The sequence below is a fragment of the Rhododendron vialii genome, chromosome 13a (genome assembly GCF_030253575.1).
Source record: "Rhododendron vialii isolate Sample 1 chromosome 13a, ASM3025357v1".
Taxonomy (NCBI): domain Eukaryota; kingdom Viridiplantae; phylum Streptophyta; class Magnoliopsida; order Ericales; family Ericaceae; genus Rhododendron; species Rhododendron vialii.
The window spans coordinates 12962706-12982547 of NC_080569.1; the positions used below are offsets into that span (position 1 = coordinate 12962706).

The window sequence follows — 19842 nt, forward strand, 5'->3', positions numbered from 1 at the left end:
TCGGATCGAACACGATGAAGTCCCTCGGGAAAAGGCCTATGAAGGACGAGCAACAAATTCAGTCAGCGCTCGGAGGCTAAACCGTGAAAGAAGTGTAAGTGTCGTCGTTCGGCAAGACGATCGCCCTAGCCGATGAAGAGTTTACCATACCGAAAATCTTCCAGAAGAAAACTACGGAAAGATCCCCATAGAAAAGAGGGAGAGGGGATTCCAACGTCGGCAGGATGAGAACGAAGGAAAACAAAAAGAACAGGAATGCCGAGCATCAAAGAAGTCTCGAAACACTCGGGAAGGTCTTCCCCCTCGGCCAACCCACGAGTACCAATTGAAAAAGCTGACAGAATCACCCTTCTCGGCAAAGATCCAAGCCACCTTGCCGAAGCTAGGTCTACATCTTCCAAAATTCCAGAAGTTCGATCCCAGCACGACCGAGGCATACACCCATCTCATCAGCTACAGAAGCACCATCTCATGCGTCACCGACGATGATGCCATCATGTGCAAAGCATTCCCCTCAAGTCTTGGGCGCCTCGGCTTGCTTTGGTTCAACCAATTGGAGGCTGGATCGATCCATAGTTTCAAAGAGCTTGAAAGAGCTTTTAACTATCGGTTCATCACTAGCAACAAGCAAGCTAAGGAAGAAGATGCCTTAGCCCAGATGAGAAAGAGGCCCGGCGAGACGCTTCGGAAGTATGCCGAACGTTACTGGCAGCTATTTAACGAGATACCCGGTGTTGATCAATACTGGGCGGCAAGGAATTTTAAGAATGGTTTGGAAACTGGAAGCAAGATCTTGGATGAGCTAGCAATAAGGGCGCCTCATGGAATGAATGAGCTAATGAGGATGGTAGAGCAGTTCTGTTCCTACGAAGAGTTCCTTGCCGAGCGAGAACTTCAAGGAGGACAAAACTCAATTATACCTCAAAGCCTTCATGTCCCCACGCCCCAAATCGCACCACCGAAGCCTGTGGTCGCTGTCCAGCCGAAGAAGCAGGTCAACACAGTCAAGGTGGCAGACAAAAAGGGGCCGAAAGCTCATGACTATGTAGCTGAAACCACAGTTTTCAAAGAGCCAATTTATTTCCTCCTCCGTACGATAGAGAGGGAACCGTTCTTTGTCTGGCCGAACCCTCCCAAATTGAACACCGAAGAAGGAAACAACAACAATCGGAAGAGATGCTCGTATCATAATGAGCTCGGGCATTACACCACTGCTTGCGCTCCCTATAAGGAACTTTTGGAAAATCTGACGGCACAAGGACTTCTTGATGATCATATCGATTGGACAAAGACGCCGAGAAGACAGCCGAACGCTGTCGGACAAAACCTTATTCCGCGTCCAGTCGGAGTAATCAATGTTATTCATGGATCAACAACAAAGGAGGCAGCAAGACAGCTTCGGCAAGAGCTTGTCAAAGCTGAGAAAGTTACCCAAATTTTTTCCATCAATCGCGCTCCAAAAAGAGTCAAAATGCTTGAGCGTCCTTGGTCAATCACCTTCACCGAGCAAGATTTACAACGTGTCCAAACACCCCATAGCGACGCTCTGGTGGTCACAATCCAAATCTCAACTCACTCTGTCAAAAGGGTGTTGATTGATCAAGGAAGCTCGGCAGAAGTAATGTACCTGTCTCTCTTTAAGGAACTCAAAATTCCTGAATCGTGCCTTCTCCCCGCTGAAGTCCCTCTGATCGGATTCAGTGGCACTCCCGTTTGGCCTCTTGGACGGATTACCCTCCCTGTTGTTACAGGCTCGGTTGCTTCTAATTTGGAGTTTGTCGTTGTGGATGCCCCGAGCCCATACAACGCGATCCTCGGCCGAAATTGGCTTCATTCAATTAAAGCCGTCGCCTCAACCTACCACCAGGTGGTCAGGTACATCGGCGCCAACGGCAGACAAGAAGACCTATTTGGAGATCAATTACAAGCCAGACAGTGTTACGTCTCGGCCATTGGAAAGTCATCATGCACCAGAAGAGTACATTGGGTTGAAGTCCCTGACAAACCAGTTCTTGAAGACGTCGGATCTCTTCCTGAAGAGAAATCAGTTGAGGATCTTATCAAATTCCCTCTTAACGAAGATGCATCACGTTATTTCATGCTCGGCGCTGGCCTATCCCAAGCCGAGAGTGAAGAAACCTTGCAGTTCCTAAAAAGTAACATCGAAGTTTTTGCATGGACACCGTACGAAATGCCAGGCATTGACCCAAAGCTTATCCAGCACTCCCTCAAAGTTTCAAAATCAGCAAAGCCTGTAATTCAGAAACCTCGGCGGTCAGCCAGCATTCACGCCGACGCAGTTAATGAGGAAGTCGGCAAACTCCTCGAGGCGGGCGCCATCAAAGAAGTACAATACCCCACTTGGCTCGCAAACCCTGTGGTGGTGAAAAAGAAGAATGGAAAATGGAGAGTTTGCGTGGACTACACCAACTTGAATGATGCTTGTCCGAAAGACTGCCTTCCCCTTCCAAAAATTGATCAACTGGTAGATGCAACGGCGGGTCATGCTTGACTGAGTTTCTTGGATGCTTACCGAGGCTACCACCAGATAGCCATGGATCCCGACGACATGGAAAAGACGGCATTCATCACACCCAGGGGCCTCTTCTGCTACCTAGTTATGCCGTTCGGCCTTAAGAATGCTGGTGCCACATTCCAAAGAATGGTATACTTGTTGTTCGGAATTCTCATCGGAGAAATCATGGAAGCTTATATCGACGATATGGTGGTGAAAAGTCTCAAGGCTGAGAATCATCTCTCTCATCTTGCCGAAGTCTTTGCAATCTTGAAAAAGCACAAGCTACGGCTTAACGCCGACAAATGCGCCTTCGGAGTTAGCTCAGGGAAGTTCCTCGGCTACTTAGTTACTCGGCGCGGTATCGAGGCAGATCCGAACCAGATCTTAGCTATTCAGCAATTAAAACCACCATCCACTCCTCGGGAAATTCAGAAGCTCACTGGGATGGCAGCGGCTCTCAACAGGTTTATCAGCCGCTCGTCGGATAAGTGCCATGTCTTCTTTCAAACGCTTAAGAAGCAAAGCCGACGAAGTTTCAAGTGGACGGAAGATTGTGATGCAGCCCTTGCCGAGCTGAAATCTTATCTTAGTTCGGCCCCTCTTCTTGTCAAACCGGTAGCCTTCGAAACTCTTCATCTCTATCTAGCTGTCTCTCCGCACGCTGTGAGCTCGGCACTTGTCCGAAGGGAAGGCCTTGAGGACCAACCAATCTACTTTTCTAGCCGAACCTTGCTCCCGGCACAGACTAGATATCTGCCGCTGGAGAAGCTTCTTCTAGCATTGGTTACAGCAGCTCGGAAATTGCTCCCTTATTTTCAAGAGCACCCCATCATAGTTCTCACGGAGTTTCCGCTTAAGAACCTCTTGAGGAAGGCTGATCTATCTAGCAGAGTATCTCAATGGGCGGTCGAATTAGCAAATTTTGATATCCACTTTGAGCCTCGAACTGCAATCAAGGCACAAGTATTGGCAGACTTTATTGCTGAATTCACCCCTGGAAGCCCGGACGAGGAAACACTGGTAAAGCCTAATTACGGTATGCTGGAACAACAAGAGGCTCGGAAAGTTTGGAACTTATTCAGCGGAGACGTTTGGAAGTTGCATGTTGACGGGGCATCCAACAGCAACGGCTCGGGCGCAGGGGTCGTTCTTGTAAACCCTTGTGGCGTCCTTCATGAAAGTGCTATCACAATCAACTTCCAAGCTACAAACAACGAAGCCGAATATGAAGCTCTGCTTGCTGGTCTCCGAGCCGCGGCAAATTTACAAGTTGAAGATCTACAAGTATTCTGCGACTCTCAGCTGATCGTCAATCAAATAACAGGTGATTATGAAGCTCGGGACCCAAGAATGATTAAGTATCAAGCTACCGCTCTAGAGCTAATCCGAGGGTTCAAAGGATTCCAAATCGAACAGATCAACAGAGAGAACAACGCTCATGCCGACGCTCTTGCTAGTTTGGCCTCGGCAAGCAAAGCATCTGAATACCGACATATCAGCCTCGGTGAGATCCACGAGCCGAGCTTTGAAGTATCGGAAGAAGTATTCAACATTTCCCTCGGCCCAAGTTGGATGGATGAAATCACCTCATTTCTCAAAGATGATACTCTTCCCTCTGACAAAAAGGAGGCCCACCGCGTACGCAGCAAAGCAGCCTACTACTGGATCTCTGAGCTCGGCCAACTCTACAGAAAAAGCTTCACTGGGCCATACCTTCGGGTTGTTCACCCAACCGAGGTCCCGATTATTTTAACCGAGCTCCACTCTGGCAGCTGCGGTTGTCACTCTGGCGGCCGTTCCCTATGTCAAAGAGCTCTAAGTCAAGGATACTTTTGGAAAGGAATGAAGAAGGATTGTGAAGAAGTGGTCAGAAGGTGCAAGCCTTGCCAACTTTTCTCCCCCATACCAAGGCAGCCCGCTCAGTCTCTCAAACCTATCACTAGTCCATGGCCCTTTGCTCAGTGGGGTTTGGATATAGTAGGCAAACTTCCAACTGCTCTTGGGGGCTTCAAGTTCTTGATCACTGCAACGGATTACTTCTCAAAATGGGTGGAAGCCGAACCGTTAGTCACAACTACCGAAACTGACGTTCGGCGATTCGTTTGGAGGAACATTGTCACAAGGTTCGGCGTGCCTTACGCTATTGTATCGGATAACGGCTCACAATTCGTCGGTAAGGAATTAACTGGACTCTGTGCTGAGTTCGGAATTAGATTCTTCAATTCAACCCCATCCTACCCCCAGGGCAATGGCCAGGCCGAAGCCACTAACAAGACTGTTTGCGCTGGCATCAAACGTCGGCTGGACTCTAAACGAGGAAAATGGGCCGAAGAACTTCCTAGGGTCCTCTGGGCCTACCGCTCCACCCCCAGACGCTCTACCGGCCAAACTCCCTTTGCAATGGCCTTCGGCATGGAGGCTGTCATACCACTGGAATCGAAGTTCCCGACCCTGCGCACCGAAACCTTTGATCTAGAATCTAACAATGATGCAGTGGCAACCGAGCTAATCTTAGCCGAAGAAAAGCGAGACGATGCTCAGCTCAAGTTAGCCAACTATCAGCAAGAAGTCGCTCGGGGCTACAATCGAAGCGTAAGGCTTAAGAAGTTCAGAACCGATGACTGGGTCTGGAGGAAGGTTGTCCGAGCCAATCAAAAGACAAAATTCAAACCAAATTGGGAAGGACCCTACAGGGTGATTAAAGAGGTCGGCAATGGCTCGTACAAGTTAGAAGACAAAGATGGAAGGGAAATTGAAAATCCTTGGAATGCTCTGAACCTCAGGAAGGCCTACCTCTGAACACTCTCATCGGTCGCACTCTATCACACCACCTATCAAGTCTATTACTTTTCCCTTACCAAAGTGCTGTACTTGTCTTGGCAGTCTTTTTAATGAAAAGTATCTCCTACTTCTGAAGTATCAGTGTTCTTCATATTTGATTACAATGATTCAAAATTTCAATCAGTATAAGCTCAATATTCTAAACAGTTACAGCTACGTTCGGATTTCTTTACTACAAACACGATTATGGCTCGGACAATTCGATTTCCAGCCATAACTCGATTAAACAAATTGGTTCGGCAATGACCACCCTTAGAACATTTACTTAACATATTGCCTTGGTACAAGGCTGGCATTTTGAGCCGAGCCTTATACCAAGCATTAGGGCTGTTTCAAGTAAATCATAAACAACTCGGACAACTTAAAGTCCAAACAGAAAGCAATAGATGAACTTGAAAGTTTATCCTTAGTACGGCTATGTTCATAATTTGACTTGAACTAAATGGCCACATCAAACAATTACTCTACCTATTACCTTGGCATAAGACTGGCATTTTGAGCCGAGCCTTAAACCAAAGTAGGGGCTATCATGAGTAACTATCAAAACTTTCAAAGCAAGCCAAGGTTGCTTAACCTTCGGCAGCCAAAATCAGAAAATATTTCTAAGGCATGAAGAAATTTTCAGTGCAATAACAAAGTTGAAAATTTTTCTTAGTCATTCAAACACAAACTTGAACCTGAAATTCAGAATCTCCTACCAAGAGGGCTCGGCTTAGTAAAACGTTCGATGCCGACCCCCTTTAAACTATTACATCTGGCATAGCAAAATCCCAAATGTTCGGTACCATCCAGTCCAAAAGCATAGTTCAAAATACTTTGAAAACAAAATAAAAACCTAGGGGAAATCCTAAACTGGGGTATCTTGAGCAGCCTTGTCTTGAACCTCGGCATGGCTCTCATCTCCTCCAGCCTTCTCCTCAGAATTTGCCACAGCCGCTTCAGCCATCTCTTCATCGTCATCTTCAGGAGGCAACGGTAGGCACTCATCCTCGGTATACGGAAGCTCCAAATCAGGCACGGTCGGCTCCGGAAGTTGCTTTAGAAAGCCAGAATCGGCCTGAATGGCCATTACAGCAGCCATCGCCTCGGCTCCTGCAACATAACCCAGCTTGAAGAAGTCAGGAAGCCGAGCCTCGAGCTCGTCATTCACCATCTTGTGAGCAATCTGGGTGTACTCCAGCGCGGCTCGGTTTATTCCGGCCTCATAGCCTTTGGCGTCGGCAGCCTTGAGCTTCTCTTTTTCCTCTGTCCTCATCCGAGCAACATTGGCCTCGGCAGATGCCTTAATGTCGGCAAGCTCCTTCTTCAGCTTTTCCACCTCTGCTTCAGCATCCTTTGATTGCTGATCAGAGATCCTCCACTTGGTTCGGTAGGAATCTCGATCAGACCTGTATCGCTCTCGCTCGGCAGTAACTTTGGTGGCCTTGTCATATGCTTTCAAGGCAGCTTGCCCAGCCTGGCAAAAATACAGAAGAAAAGACTTTCACTAAGAGGTTCCACTGTTAGTTGACAATAAACAAAACAGAATGCAAATGATACCTGCACCAGATGAGAACACATCTCACCAAGACCCGGAAGAAGGTCGGTTGGAACTTGATCGTAATCCCTCGGCAAAGCCAGCCCTCTCAGAAGAGTGATAGCAAGGTTCGGCTCCTCCTTAACCGAGTCATTGTGAAGCAGAACCCTGCCATCAGGCATAGTGTATGAAGGGCTGAATTGGCGAAGGACAGCGGCCTCGGTGGCTGGATCAGTAAGATCAATGTGGGGTTCAACCAAATTCCCCTGATCCTTTGTTGAAGGGGCTTGAAGAGTGTCAAGAGGCACGGGTTGTGAGATGGTCGGCAGAACAACGTCCTCTGACGTTTTCTGTCTCTTCTCCCTCTGGCTTTGCTGCTCGGAAGAACTTCGGCTTCGGCCAGGATTAGCCGTCTTCGTTGGAATCGCAGGCCTTGGAATGTTCCTTCTTGACATATCTTCGAAAGAGGGCTGGGGAAGTTCGGCAGAATCAAACGGAGTAAGCCACTCCTCTGCTGTAAATCCGATCTTCGGCAATCTCACCCCTCCTTGTTGCCTCTTCTTTCGGAGTCCGACAGAAAGGGAATCTCCTCTCTTCTTTTGAACAGCCTCGGCAGCGGGAGCACTGGATGTCTTCTTCTTGCTCTGAGCTACCTCCTTTCCTTTCTCCTTCCTCCTCAGCACACCTTTGTAGGAGGGTCGGTAATCAAGAAGGGTCGGAGCGTGTCGACAAACCTGGGCAAGCAGCGTCTCGTTTTCCTTCTCCCGAGAGTTGGTGTTGAGTACCTTGGAAATAGGGCCGAGCTCTGCAAAAAAAACGTAGCAATTCAAGAAATACCCAAAGCAGAAGAAAAGAGAAAGTAAAGCGTAATAGATAACTTAAACACGTTCGGTCAAGTTACCTCTTGTATCAGCCACTTTTGGAACGGCGAACCGACGAAGACCGTCGCCGAACTCAAAATTTCCATGCACTTCAAGGTAAAAGTCAGCCCATTTGTCGGTGTCCGAGAGACCGTCTATCAGAGGCTGCTTTTTGGGACGCGTCGACAGATACCGACGGCCAGATTTCCCGTGTCTGGACATGGTATATGTGAAAAAGAGGTCCGTCGGGGTAAAGTCTAAATTGTGACTCTCGATCAAGGCAATCACCGACATAATGATTCGGTAACTGTTGATTGCAAGCTGGTGGGGTGCTAAACTAAATTTCCAAAGAATTTCCCTAAGGAAGGGGTGAATTGGGAACCGAAGCCCGGCCTCACAAATGGCCATTAAAGGCACGGTTATGTGTTCGGGACGGTGATCCCTATGGTCTTTTATGTCTGTGCTTCTGACTCTATGAATCAGAACATCCTCTGGAATGTTGTATTTCGTTCGGAAGGCGGCATACTCTCCAGGGCTGCCGCTGAAATAATGAGCGTAGGGACATAGCAAGCCCTTGTCGAAAAGGTCGGCATCGCTTACAGCCGATGTCGAAGCTTCGGCTCCTGACATAAGTCTTGACTTGGCTTCTTGACCCACTTGTGGCTCGGTTTCGGATTGGATTTCTGGAGAGAAGCTTATCTCGGGCTCCGTAAGGAAGTCGTCGGCAGCATACTCATAATCTCGCTCGGCGTTAGAATCGTCAGATACTGGGGAAGTTGCCGACATCCTTGTTGAAGAAGATACAACCGCTCGGCTATTCCTCAACCTACGCCACTCGATAAGTTCGCTGAGGAATTGACGATCGGATTCGGTCTCCGAGCAGTCCGAGTCTGATGACACGTCGATGACCTCGTGAGCCAGACCTAGGAAAAGAACAAAGGGGTATTAAGCTAGTGAAATCTGCGTCGGCAAAGAAAATCGTTTGGAAGTTCGGTTCATCTTATCGGCTCACGAGTCATGTTCTAACCTATAGTGGGCTCGGTACTCCTACAAAGACTCTCCTACGTTCGGCAAAATAAGAAGGCTGGGGAACGTTCGGTAATTTATCCCCAATAAATCAATCGTTCGGCTGAGCCCCAGATGTCCTATGGGGGCTCGGAAGAACAGGATGAGTTCAGGAATGAACATCATCGTTCTCCCCAGAAATCCACTATTCATACAGTACAAAAAACTCGAAAATCATCCCAAAAACCCAGAAAATAAGCATAAAAAGCGAGAGAAAGACTAAAACGACAAGAATCGATGACATACCTGAAGATTTCAGTTGATTTGGGGCTTGAAGTTGAGGATTTGGATTCAAGCTGAGCTCTGGAACGGAAATGAAGAGAGAGAAGGTCTAAGCGCTAGAGAGAGAAAGTGCAGAAGAACTTTCTCTCTCCTCCTTCACTGGTATTTATAAGCAGAGCAGGCCTTTTCGAATTTCCCGCCCATCATTTCACCGCCGAACCCCTCGCCAACCTCTACGCGACACGTGGCGACTGAAGCCCTTGCCCATGCCAGCCGTCTCCTCGTCTGCCTAGATGTCCTTTCAACTGACACACCCGTTCGAATACTCGACAGCTGTTACCCAATGTGGGGCTCGGATTCTTCTTCCGAAGGTTCAAGCTCGGCCAAGTTTTGAATCAACCCATACCGAGTGAAAAGCTTCGGCATGGGTTGAGGGGCTATTGTAGCAGGCCGAGCAGAATGACTTGTTCCATTCCGAACGTGATCTAGTAACCATAGCCGAGGGTCAGCAACAGTGGCCGAGGGTTCCTGTTGCCGAGGGTTCCTCTAGTTACATCTCCTCTAATACCCCATTCCCTATACTTGCTCGGTAAGGAGGATATGATCATTTTGACAGCCGCCGAAGGTCCCGCAAAATGCTCGGTGCCGAGCAAGGCTTGCCCGACGGTCCAGTCAATCCACATCAGAACAGTGACTATGGTTATGACGATGTTCGTGACGTCATCCGAACGGTTATGAGAATAATGATGGTGGCACGTGAAGGTGCCAGCTCATCATGAAAACGGTTGCAAAACCCTAAACGTGATGCAATAGTGACATCAGCCGACGCGTGTCGAAGCGTTGGTGCAATCTTGGAGACCAAGCGAAGGGTTTCCTATAAATATCCCATTATGCCTCCTTGGAGGAGGTACGCTCAAACAAAACCCTAGCTCCCAATCTCTAATTCTTCCGGGCAAGAAAACTGACTCTCACACCGGAGGGCCATCCCGGAGAGCCTCCGGTGTGGTCTCTTAGTCGTGCTTCGTTTTGCAGGATTGGGCAAAAGAGATAAAAGCTATCCCCAAAGCACCATTCAAAGAGGACGAACCACCCAAAATGGAGCCCCACAAATAGCCATTGACGATTGACTTAACTAATATGATGATCAGTTAATGTGCAAAGCACGTGCCCAGTGTTAGTATCCAAAACAAGCGATAGTCGAACTGCAAAAATCCCTCCTATCTACTTCTCACTGTTTTCCGTGGATACGTGTTGGTTCCTTGCAGCCAACCCTAGATGAATTAGTCTCATCCATTTGGGTAGGGGTGTGCACAGGTCAGGTTTGGCCAGAACCCGTCACTTGACCCGACTAGGTCGGTTAGGCCATTTTTTGACACGTAACCGGTCCGTGTAACTGAAAAAACTGTCGAGAAAATCAATTCTGTATTGTGGGTTGGATCGGGTCGGTTGTTTGCGTTGGGCAAAAACTAGAGGGAAAATGACTGCCAATGACGTGTTTTGATAATTAATAACCGCCAAGGACACTTTCAGTATTAACAAATGTTCTCAGCATGTCCTTGGCGGATATTAATTATTAAAACACGTCATGGCCGTCATTTTTCCAAAACTACAGATTGGGCTTCTTTAATTAGAATTTTGTTGTTTCAAATTCTAGTTTTCATATATATATATATTCTGAGCCCAATGGCCCCATAAAGCCCATTCTTGTTTGGGCTTTCCCATAAAACTTACCACCTCCTTTATTATTCAATTGGCCCACTAAAACTAAAAACAGGCACTTCAACAAAGCCCAACCACAAGTAATTACAAAAAATTCAAGCACATTCCATCAATAATAAAACCAATTAATCTCTTCATCAGACATCCACCAATCTGTCCATTATCCAAATTCCGAAAGCATTCCTCCATATCTTCATAATTCATGCAATTCAGAATCCAACAAGCATTCAATAAAAATAGCAAATCTAGTCCAAAAAAAACTTCGGATAAAAAAAAAAAGAGTCCACAAAAACTATACCCAGCATATCATTTAGTCTCAAACTATGCCCCACTTAAAGACTATACCACTTCAAAAAAACTGTATCCTCCAAAGTTATACCATGTCAAACCCACTTTACTAATTTAAAAACCATTATACCACCAGTCCACCATCCTTAAAAATAGCCACAAAATTAAAGTTCGGCTGCAAAAATATCCCAAAAAACCATTATACCACCAGTCACCATGCATTCTCAAAAAATAGCCGCAAGGAAATGAGGTATAATGAAGTTTAAGTAAAAGGTTAAAAAATAAGAGTATATATATAATGAAGCAATGCAAATGAGGTTTGAGGCAGAAATTTTATACCAAAATCTATATGATGATGATAGTTAATAAACTTGGACCGAGGCTTTAGATTGAGGTTGATCTTAATCCGGTAAAACTAACAAGGAAAAAAAATGAAGATAACTTGAAGTTTGAAAATGCAAGTAATACACTATGCACCTAACAAAACAACAGCATAAAATTTAAAATAATTACTCCCTCCATTCGGATTTAATAGTCCATCGTTCAAGTCTAACCGGATTAAAAATGAGTTATATCTTTAAATTAGTAATGAATTTTATATCTAATACGGATTTTGTTTGATAGATCTCGATTAGTTCTATAAGACAATATTTTTAAAATTACATAAAACATTATAAATTACAAGATATAATCGATTGAAAAGTGACACGAACTCTCAAAAATGACTATTAAATCCGGACAGAGGGAGCACCTAACTCGTAGGATTCATATTGCTCAATCTCAATTGCGGGAGAAAGTGTGTTGCAAAAAGGATCAAGTATGCTTCCTCCTATGCTTAAAGCTGACTTAGATGCAAGTATAAAGACGGAAAATGCTAACACATCACGAGTCACTTGTGACAATACATTATACCTCACAGAATTGTTCTTCCAACACACCAAAATGTCAAAATTTCCGGCTAAGTACTTATCCACTTCAGACTTCGACAAAATTGTTGCTCCATATAAGAACAAAATTGAGTAGCTAAAGCCATATGGGGATCATCAAAATCATCTTTAAGAGTCATAGCCGAGGCCTCGTACACATTAGGCACTTCCACACTATTCCAATCATGTTTAGCATATCCCTCAAACAAACGTGTCAAACAACAATTTTACCTTTCCCGCCATTTCAATAGCCACAACTTCACCATACAATTTTTTGAAGCAAAAATCTACACAGCCTTCTTCCTATACGATCAAGAACCACATCAACAAACAACAACAAATTGATTTTATCTCCCTTCCCTTTTCAAGTTTTGCTTTCATACTCATTGTCATTGAAGGCAAAGAAATTCATTCTTCCTCTACAATTTCTCAATTTCCAATTGAATCACGAACATGTCTTTAAAGAAAACATCGAAAGTGACGTAAAGGGAACCTAAAAACCTCTTTGTTGCAATATAGAAAAGCCTTAAGAAATGGACAAACATTCTACAATCACCGTAATCCTTCTTAGTTGGCTTCGTCTATTCCCTGAAATTTCTATTTTGCTAGCAACCCAATAATTAAGCAGTAATAGGAACAAAGAACAAACGATGAACACCGGATATACGTGAAAACCCTAAACAGGAAAAAAACCACAATAAGACATTAGGCACTATAAAAACCATTGTGTAGTTACAAACAATCTTACCCTACAATTTGAATCATTACAATCGCCCTAAGACCTACTTGTCGAATTCTCGTTCACCACACCCAATGCTTGATTGTCGCCGCCTTGAATCCTCAAGTCTTTCGATTACCCTTCCAGAAATCCAACGGAAGAAACTCAACTGCAAATATTGAATGTACCTTGTACCTCTTGGAGATTACTTGTAAGAGTATTGATCATTGAATCTTTGAATAACTCCAAGATACAAAGCCCACGGAGAATTTTTTCTCTATAACGAACGTTTGGGGGCTGCCAAGTATGAAGCTCTCGTTAGGTTATATAAATCATTGGAAGCAAGTATTTATATGTCTTGTTATTCAACCAAGTCAACTTCGGTCGACCGACTTTTCAAAATCCCATATGTCCCAAACTGGAAAACAACTTTCGATGAATGCCGGATTGATATCCCGATTAATCCATTCCGATTTAGCTTCTTCCATTTGCGAAGTCTTTTTGCCTATAGTCATTTGATTCACTCTCTCTTAATTACAAATAAAGATTCCTTCCATTCTAATCCTATACAAACTCGCTACATTTAAAAAAAGAAAATTACAACTTGATAAAGAATGAGATACAAGAAAAAATGCGTTTTGTCAATTAAATTGCCAACCAAAAAATAGTGCCTCTTTTTGGAGCTAACATTTTCCATTTCGTCCATTCCCTCCATTTCCCCCATCCATCTCTCTCTCTCTCTCTCTCTCTCTCTCTCTCTCTCTCTCTCTCTCTCTCTCATATATATACTAGTGTAATTCTGCTCTGTCGTGTGCTCATTGGGGTAGCTGTTCATGTATGTAAAATAGTTCAACTTAAGATTTAGTTATTATGGAAATAAAGAACTCGTAGGAGTAAGTAATTGAATGAAAGGTCATTTTAAAAAAGAAAGAAAGAAAGAAAGAAGATAGTATTTTATAAGCAATGCAAAAGGAGTTCTTGTACAAAAAAAAAAAACATATAGAACACTATTTTGGAGTACCAAAATATTTTTAATTTTGTAGACTCAAATAATTAATTAAGGCTATTGTAATTTCATAGATCATGCAAGTAATTTAATCCAACTATGCACTAAAACTGAAGAGAGTCACAAATAGTTCAACCTTGTTAAGAAAAGGATTATAAAGAACGGTATTTCTGATTCCATTAGGACAAATTAAACACTGCATAAACATAGATCAAAGAAATGTCTTTGGATTAAAATATAAATTCCTTCTCAAACAATAGTAGCAATAATCAAGATAATGTCATGGATTAAATTCTAAAACTGTGCAAATAATGAGGCTTTTTCGTCTGTTTGTTTTGGAAAATAACTATAAAACATTGCTGCAAGAGAGCCTTTCTCCCAATATCAAACAATATTAGAGCTCGATTTGCTGAGAGCGCACAATAAACTATCAAGCATTAATGCTGAAAAAGACAACCATAAAAGTAAAACAATTAGAAAACCCTAGAAAGAAGAGACCACTCAAAATACTTACGATTTGAAGAAGTTCTAACAAAATCATAGTCTAGGGTTATGAAATCTAAGAGAATCTGACCACGTAGTGTCTTTCTTCGTGTGTTCTTATCTACAATTGAGAAATTGATGCGTCTATCTTCGTTTGAATTATAGAGGGATCGATGAGAGAGGGATCAGGGGAGATCTAGGAGAGAAAGAGAGAGAGAGAGAGAAGGATTTTTTTTCTTTCTAATGGTTAGACTGACAAGATATATAAAGTTTTTTCTTCTTAACAAAACAAAGAGGGAACTAAAATACCCATGAAATGCCTTTTCTTCTTGACTAAGCAAAAAAGAACCTAAAATACCTAAAATACTCCCAAAAAGCCTTTTCTTTTTGACTAAGCAAAAGATGACCTTAAAAACCTAAAATACCCTTGAAAAAGCCTTTTCTTCTTGACTAAGTGGGTGTTTCCGATAACAAAAATCACAAAAAACTTAACGTATTTTTTCATCTCGTTTCCACTAATAAAAAGCTTTCAGCATTTTCACATGTCATGTTCACTAACAAAAAACTTGTCAACAAAAACTGTTTTTGCTACAGTTACTCTACTCACAAACCATCAACAACTTATTCACTACTGGAAACAACTTGACATTTTTCAACAACTTATTCACTACCCGAAACACCTAACAACTTCTCAACCACAAATAAAAACCTACAAATTTTTCACTACCGAAAACACCCCTTAAGCAAAGTAGGGCCTAAAATATCCTCAAAAAGCCTTTTCTATTTGACTAAACAAAGTAGGACCCAAAATATCTAAAATACCATCGAAAAGCCTTTTCTTCTTGACTAAGCAAAGTAGAACCAAAAATAACCTCAAGACATCCAAAAAAAAAATATTTGAAAGACGAAATCTACTAGGGTAATTTTGTCTTTTAACATGGTAGCTTGGCTTGCCTTAAATTAAGGAAAAGAAAGATTTTTTTTTGTACCTATAAAAAACAATATCCCTTAAATTAGGGGAAATAAAGATTTTTTTGCACCTCTTTTTCTTCTTGACTAAGCAGAAAACCTAACATTAAAATACCTAAAATACCCTCATAACTTAACTCCATCATTGACAAACTACAAGGACAAATCGGTAACTTCACATTGTGGCTTGGCTTGCCATCCTACATTCTTTTAGATCTTTCTTTTCAAACAAGGTGAAATGACGACCATATCCTTCAACTCAAACTACAAGGGTAATCTTACGAGGGGTAATTTCGTATTTTCACGACTTGCCTTGGCTTACCATCCTATATTCTTTAATTACAAGTGTATTGATATATATATATATATATATATATATATATATATATATATATATATATATATATATATATATATAGGGGCCAGTTCTAGGGACAATACATTTGACAACACTTTTGACAACACATTTTTCAGAGCCCCACGTGAATAATCGGAGCCGTTCAATTTGTTTAAAATATGTTTTTAAAGGTTCTCATAAAAAATCAACTCATTTAGATATCGACAAGGGCTTGATCGGCTCATTCAATTTTATCCTGTCAAATTTGATAAAAATCAATTAAATGAGCCGATCAAGCCCTTACCGATATCCAAATGAGTTGATTTTTTATGGGACCCCTTAAAAACATGTTTTAAATATATTGAATGGCTCCGATCAATTGTATGAAGGTCCCACGTGGAATTTTGAAAAATATGTTGTCAAAAGTGTTGTCAAATGTATTGTCCCTAGAACCGGCCCCATATATATATATATATATATATATATATATATATATATATATATATAGTCCAGATCCAGTCAGGGATTCCGGATTTGGGCTTTGATGCGGACCTTGCTCTCAAGCGTTGGATTGTGTTTTTAATGGTTCGGATTCGCAGACGATCTGTTCGCGCGAACAAATTGTCCGCAAATCCCGACCATTCAAAACACAATCCAATGGCTAAGGAAAGAAGTCTGCACCAAAGCCCAAATTCGGTATCTCTAACTAGATCCGAATTGTATCTATATACACACTAAGGATCAAGTCAGGATGCCCTGATTTAGTGTTAGGTCCAGACTTTTTGCTCTAAACCGTTGGATTGTGTTTTTAATGGTCCGGATCCACCGAAAATCTGTTAGCGCGAACAGATTGTCCATGCATCCAGACCATTGAAAACACAATCTAACGGCTGAGATCGTGGTCCGAAACTAACTCAAAATCCGAACGTCCTGATTGGATCCGGACTCTGTGTGTGTATATATATATTGCAACAAAGAGGGAGTGGGGGAAACAGATATCCGTTTTCGCTTATGATTTCTTCAATCAACAAGAGAGTAACCAATGGCTCAAATCTAAATTCAAGTAATTAAACCTCACAATGGATGTCAAATTGGAAAAGATTTGAGAGGATTGAAACTTTAATGTTCAAGGGTTTTGGCATAAGTTAGGGCAAATTTCACTGACCTCCCCTGAGGTTTCTGAAATGACACTATCCTCCCTACCTTTATCTGACAATACCAAGGGACCCCCCGCCGTTACCTGTCCGTTAGAAAATGGATGGAGAAGGTGATGTCATTGTACTATACTTTTTACAATACCTATACTACCCTCACCAGACTTTTTACCTCTCTCATTTATAAAATATAAAATACAAACATCTCTACACTTTGTGCTCATTTCACCTTGAGATTTTGTCCTTATTTAAAAGGATTCATATTTGTTAATTTTCTGTCAAGCTTTTGTGAATTATTGGTTCATCTCGATAAGAGAAATTAAAAAAAGTAAAAAATTAAGACTTTTACCAAATATTTTGAGAAATTCAATATTTTGGGTAAAAGTAATAATTTTATACTCTTTTGATTCCTCTCGCTGAAACAAATCAATAATCCACAAAAATTTAACGCAAAACTAGCAAATACGAAAAAAAATTCAAATATGAACAAAAATCAAAAAGCCTAAAAAATCCCACAAACAAGCCCGCACGAAAAAAAAAATTGTGTTTAGTTTTTGTTTATATTCAATTTTTTCATGCAGGCTTGTTTATGTGATTTTTAGGCTTTTTGATTTTTGTTCATATTTGAATTTTTTTCGTATTTGCTAGTTTTGCATTAAATTTTTATGGTTTATTAGTTTGTCTCAACGAGAGGAATCAAAAGAGTATAAAATTATTACTTTTACTCAAAATATTGAATTTCTCAAAATATTTGGTAAAAGTTAATTTTTTACTTTTTTTCAATTCCTCCTATCAAGACGAACCAATAATTCACAAGAGTTTGACAGAAAATTAACAAATATGAATCCTTTTAAATAAGGACAAAATTTCAAAGTGAACGACCACAAAGTGTAGAGATGTTTATATTTTATATTTTATAAATGAGAGAGGTAAAGAGTCTGGTGAAGGTAGTATAGGTATTGTAAAAAGTATAGTACAATGACATCACCTTCTCCATCTATTTTCTAACGGACAGGTAACGGCGGGGGGTCCCTTGGTATTGTCAGGTAAAGGAGGAGAGGGAAGTGTCATTTCAGAAACCTCAGGGAGGTTTCTGTTCGTGTCAGAAACCTCAGGAGAGGTCAGTGAAATTTGACCCCATAAGTTATGATTCGAAGCTAGAGCAAAAATGGGACAGCTGATTATTTGACAAGGAGAAACTATGAAGATTTGAATGAATACTTGTGGTTAGAATCATACATCTGGACACATGTTTGCTAGCTTCTTCTGCTTATAGTGCTTCTGGTTCGTTACCTTCGAAGAAAAGTGCAGTAGTATATTTTAAGATGTTAATTTGTAGCGTCGTATGAAGTCGCACGTCTCCTGATTGTTTTCAAATACTTCCTCCGTTTCAATTTGTTTGTTCAATTGTCGAAATACGTGTCTTTCAAAAATATACTTATATAATACATTTTATAATATTTTTTATGATTTTGAAGATTTTGTATAATAAAACTACTTGAGATCTATCAAACAAGATCCATATTGCATATTAAAAACATTACGAATTAAAAATTATAGGCAATTCTTTAAGAGGTCAAACGTTATCAAAAAGTCAAAAAGTGGACAAACAAACCGGAACAGATGGAGTAGCTAGAAGGGCCCATGCGTCTGGACTATAATTTATTCTTCTTCTTCTTCGTACAGCCAGCTAGCAGCTAAACGATGCGAAGGTTAGAAAGGGTCAGAGATCAGTTAAGGATATTCGATCAGGAAAGAAGAGTGAACAAAATTAATATAGCTAGATGAAGACGTGGAGGTGAAATGTGCTAGCTTTTTCACTTTAATAAATATCCCCTTTTTTGCGGTTATACATTATAATTGTTTACCTGTATATGTTTGTGTTCTTCGTAGATTCCTGGACCTCCTACTTTTGGAGCATTAATATATATGTATATGTCTCTATTGATCTTGTCGAAGAAGTCAAGAACATATTTTCACTTTACTTATCAAAAAAAAAAAAAAACATATTTTCACTTCTAGCTTTTTGTGCAAGGCTGTAAGCATTAATCTGTTGGTTGCTCTTTTAGTATGCATATGAAATGTTCGTAAAACACAGCTAATTCTCGATCCCTTTGCTAATTAAACTAGGCTTACTAAGAGCTTGTTCCGTTTGGGTCTCAAAACACTATACACGGATTCTAATCTATCTATCTCTCTCCGGTACTCATTACTCTAAAAAACCTCTCTTAAAACACAAACCGAACATGGTCTAAATGTAAACTCTGGTGCTAATCCAAATTCGTTAAAGAAATGGATTTGATAAAACTGTTCATGGGTTGGTTACGGAGAAAGCTAGGCCTGTCAAAGGCCGTGATGAAATAAAAGGTGTGTGTGTATATATAGTGCTTAACTTCATGATCAATAATTTTCTCACAGTGGTAGTTGTACTCTTATTTATAACGTTTCATATCACCTTTCATCCATTGCGTCTATACTGCTGGATATGACGAGGATATCGATCGCGCCATGATTGCTTTGCAATTTACAAGGTTAATTGCACATGATATCGGGACCAAACTCTATGGAGCTACCTAGCTAGGACCTCTATTTTTAATAACGTTGTGCAGTTTTTTCTTTGCTTTGATTGCAATCTTAGTACCATTTATCAATCAAAAAAGTTCATTCATTGATAAAAGTAACCATGGCTACAATAGCAATGAGCACATGGTTTCGTGACGCATGCATGCAGAACTCACAGCCTTCAAGGCTTTCCGCATGAAGTAGTTGCCGACACTTTGGAGAATTATCTCGTGTACATAGTGACAAAATCAGGATTTTGTAAACGCAGAAGTCGAACTATGAACAATAAAATTTTGAAATTTCAAGATTCGAAAAATCTAATAGTTTGTCTGATTTGAATTTTGAGGGAGATTTATTGGGTAATGAGTTGAGAGATAGAAGGAGAAATGAGATTAATAATTGAAGGAAAAGCTTATGGCAGACCGTGAGAGAGAGAGAGAGGGGTTGGGTTTAGGGACCCAAAAAACGAGCATATTCTTATGGGCAAAGTATAGATTACCTCCTTGTATTTTAGACCCTTGGCACATCAACTCCCTCACATTTTGCAATGACTAATTCACCTCCTCATGATTTTGGACTAAAGTGCTACCATTATCTTTTCTTTCCAAATTGACGGAAGGAGTAGTTCACACGCCTATTATGATAGTTGGTTTGAGAA

The 19842-nt window shown here is 41.5% G+C and overlaps 1 protein-coding gene across 1 annotated transcript; it reads left to right on the forward strand.

Annotated features, from left to right (window-relative positions):
• The first annotated feature begins 658 nt into the window (after window positions 1–658).
• On the forward strand, window positions 659–5576 carry LOC131313887 (uncharacterized). The gene is made up of 8 exons (XM_058342383.1): window positions 659–1488; window positions 1588–2347; window positions 2549–2876; window positions 2970–3409; window positions 3476–3670; window positions 3821–4530; window positions 4627–5155; window positions 5484–5576. The coding sequence occupies exons 1-8, from the start codon at window positions 659–661 to the stop codon at window positions 5574–5576; spliced, it is 3885 nt and encodes a 1294-aa protein (XP_058198366.1).
• Window positions 5577–19842: the final 14266 nt, after the last annotated feature.

Coding starts and splice junctions, on each gene's coding strand:
- LOC131313887 (XM_058342383.1), top strand. CDS start 659: ATGAGAAAGAGGCCCGGCGAGACGCTTCGGAAGTATGCCGAACGTTAC. Junction 3,410..3,475: donor AGGCTGATCTATCTAGCAGA/GTATCTCAATGG, acceptor ACTGCAATCAAG/GCACAAGTATTGGCAGACTT. Junction 4,531..4,626: donor ACTGCTCTTGGGGGCTTCAA/GTTCTTGATCAC, acceptor ATTCGTTTGGAG/GAACATTGTCACAAGGTTCG.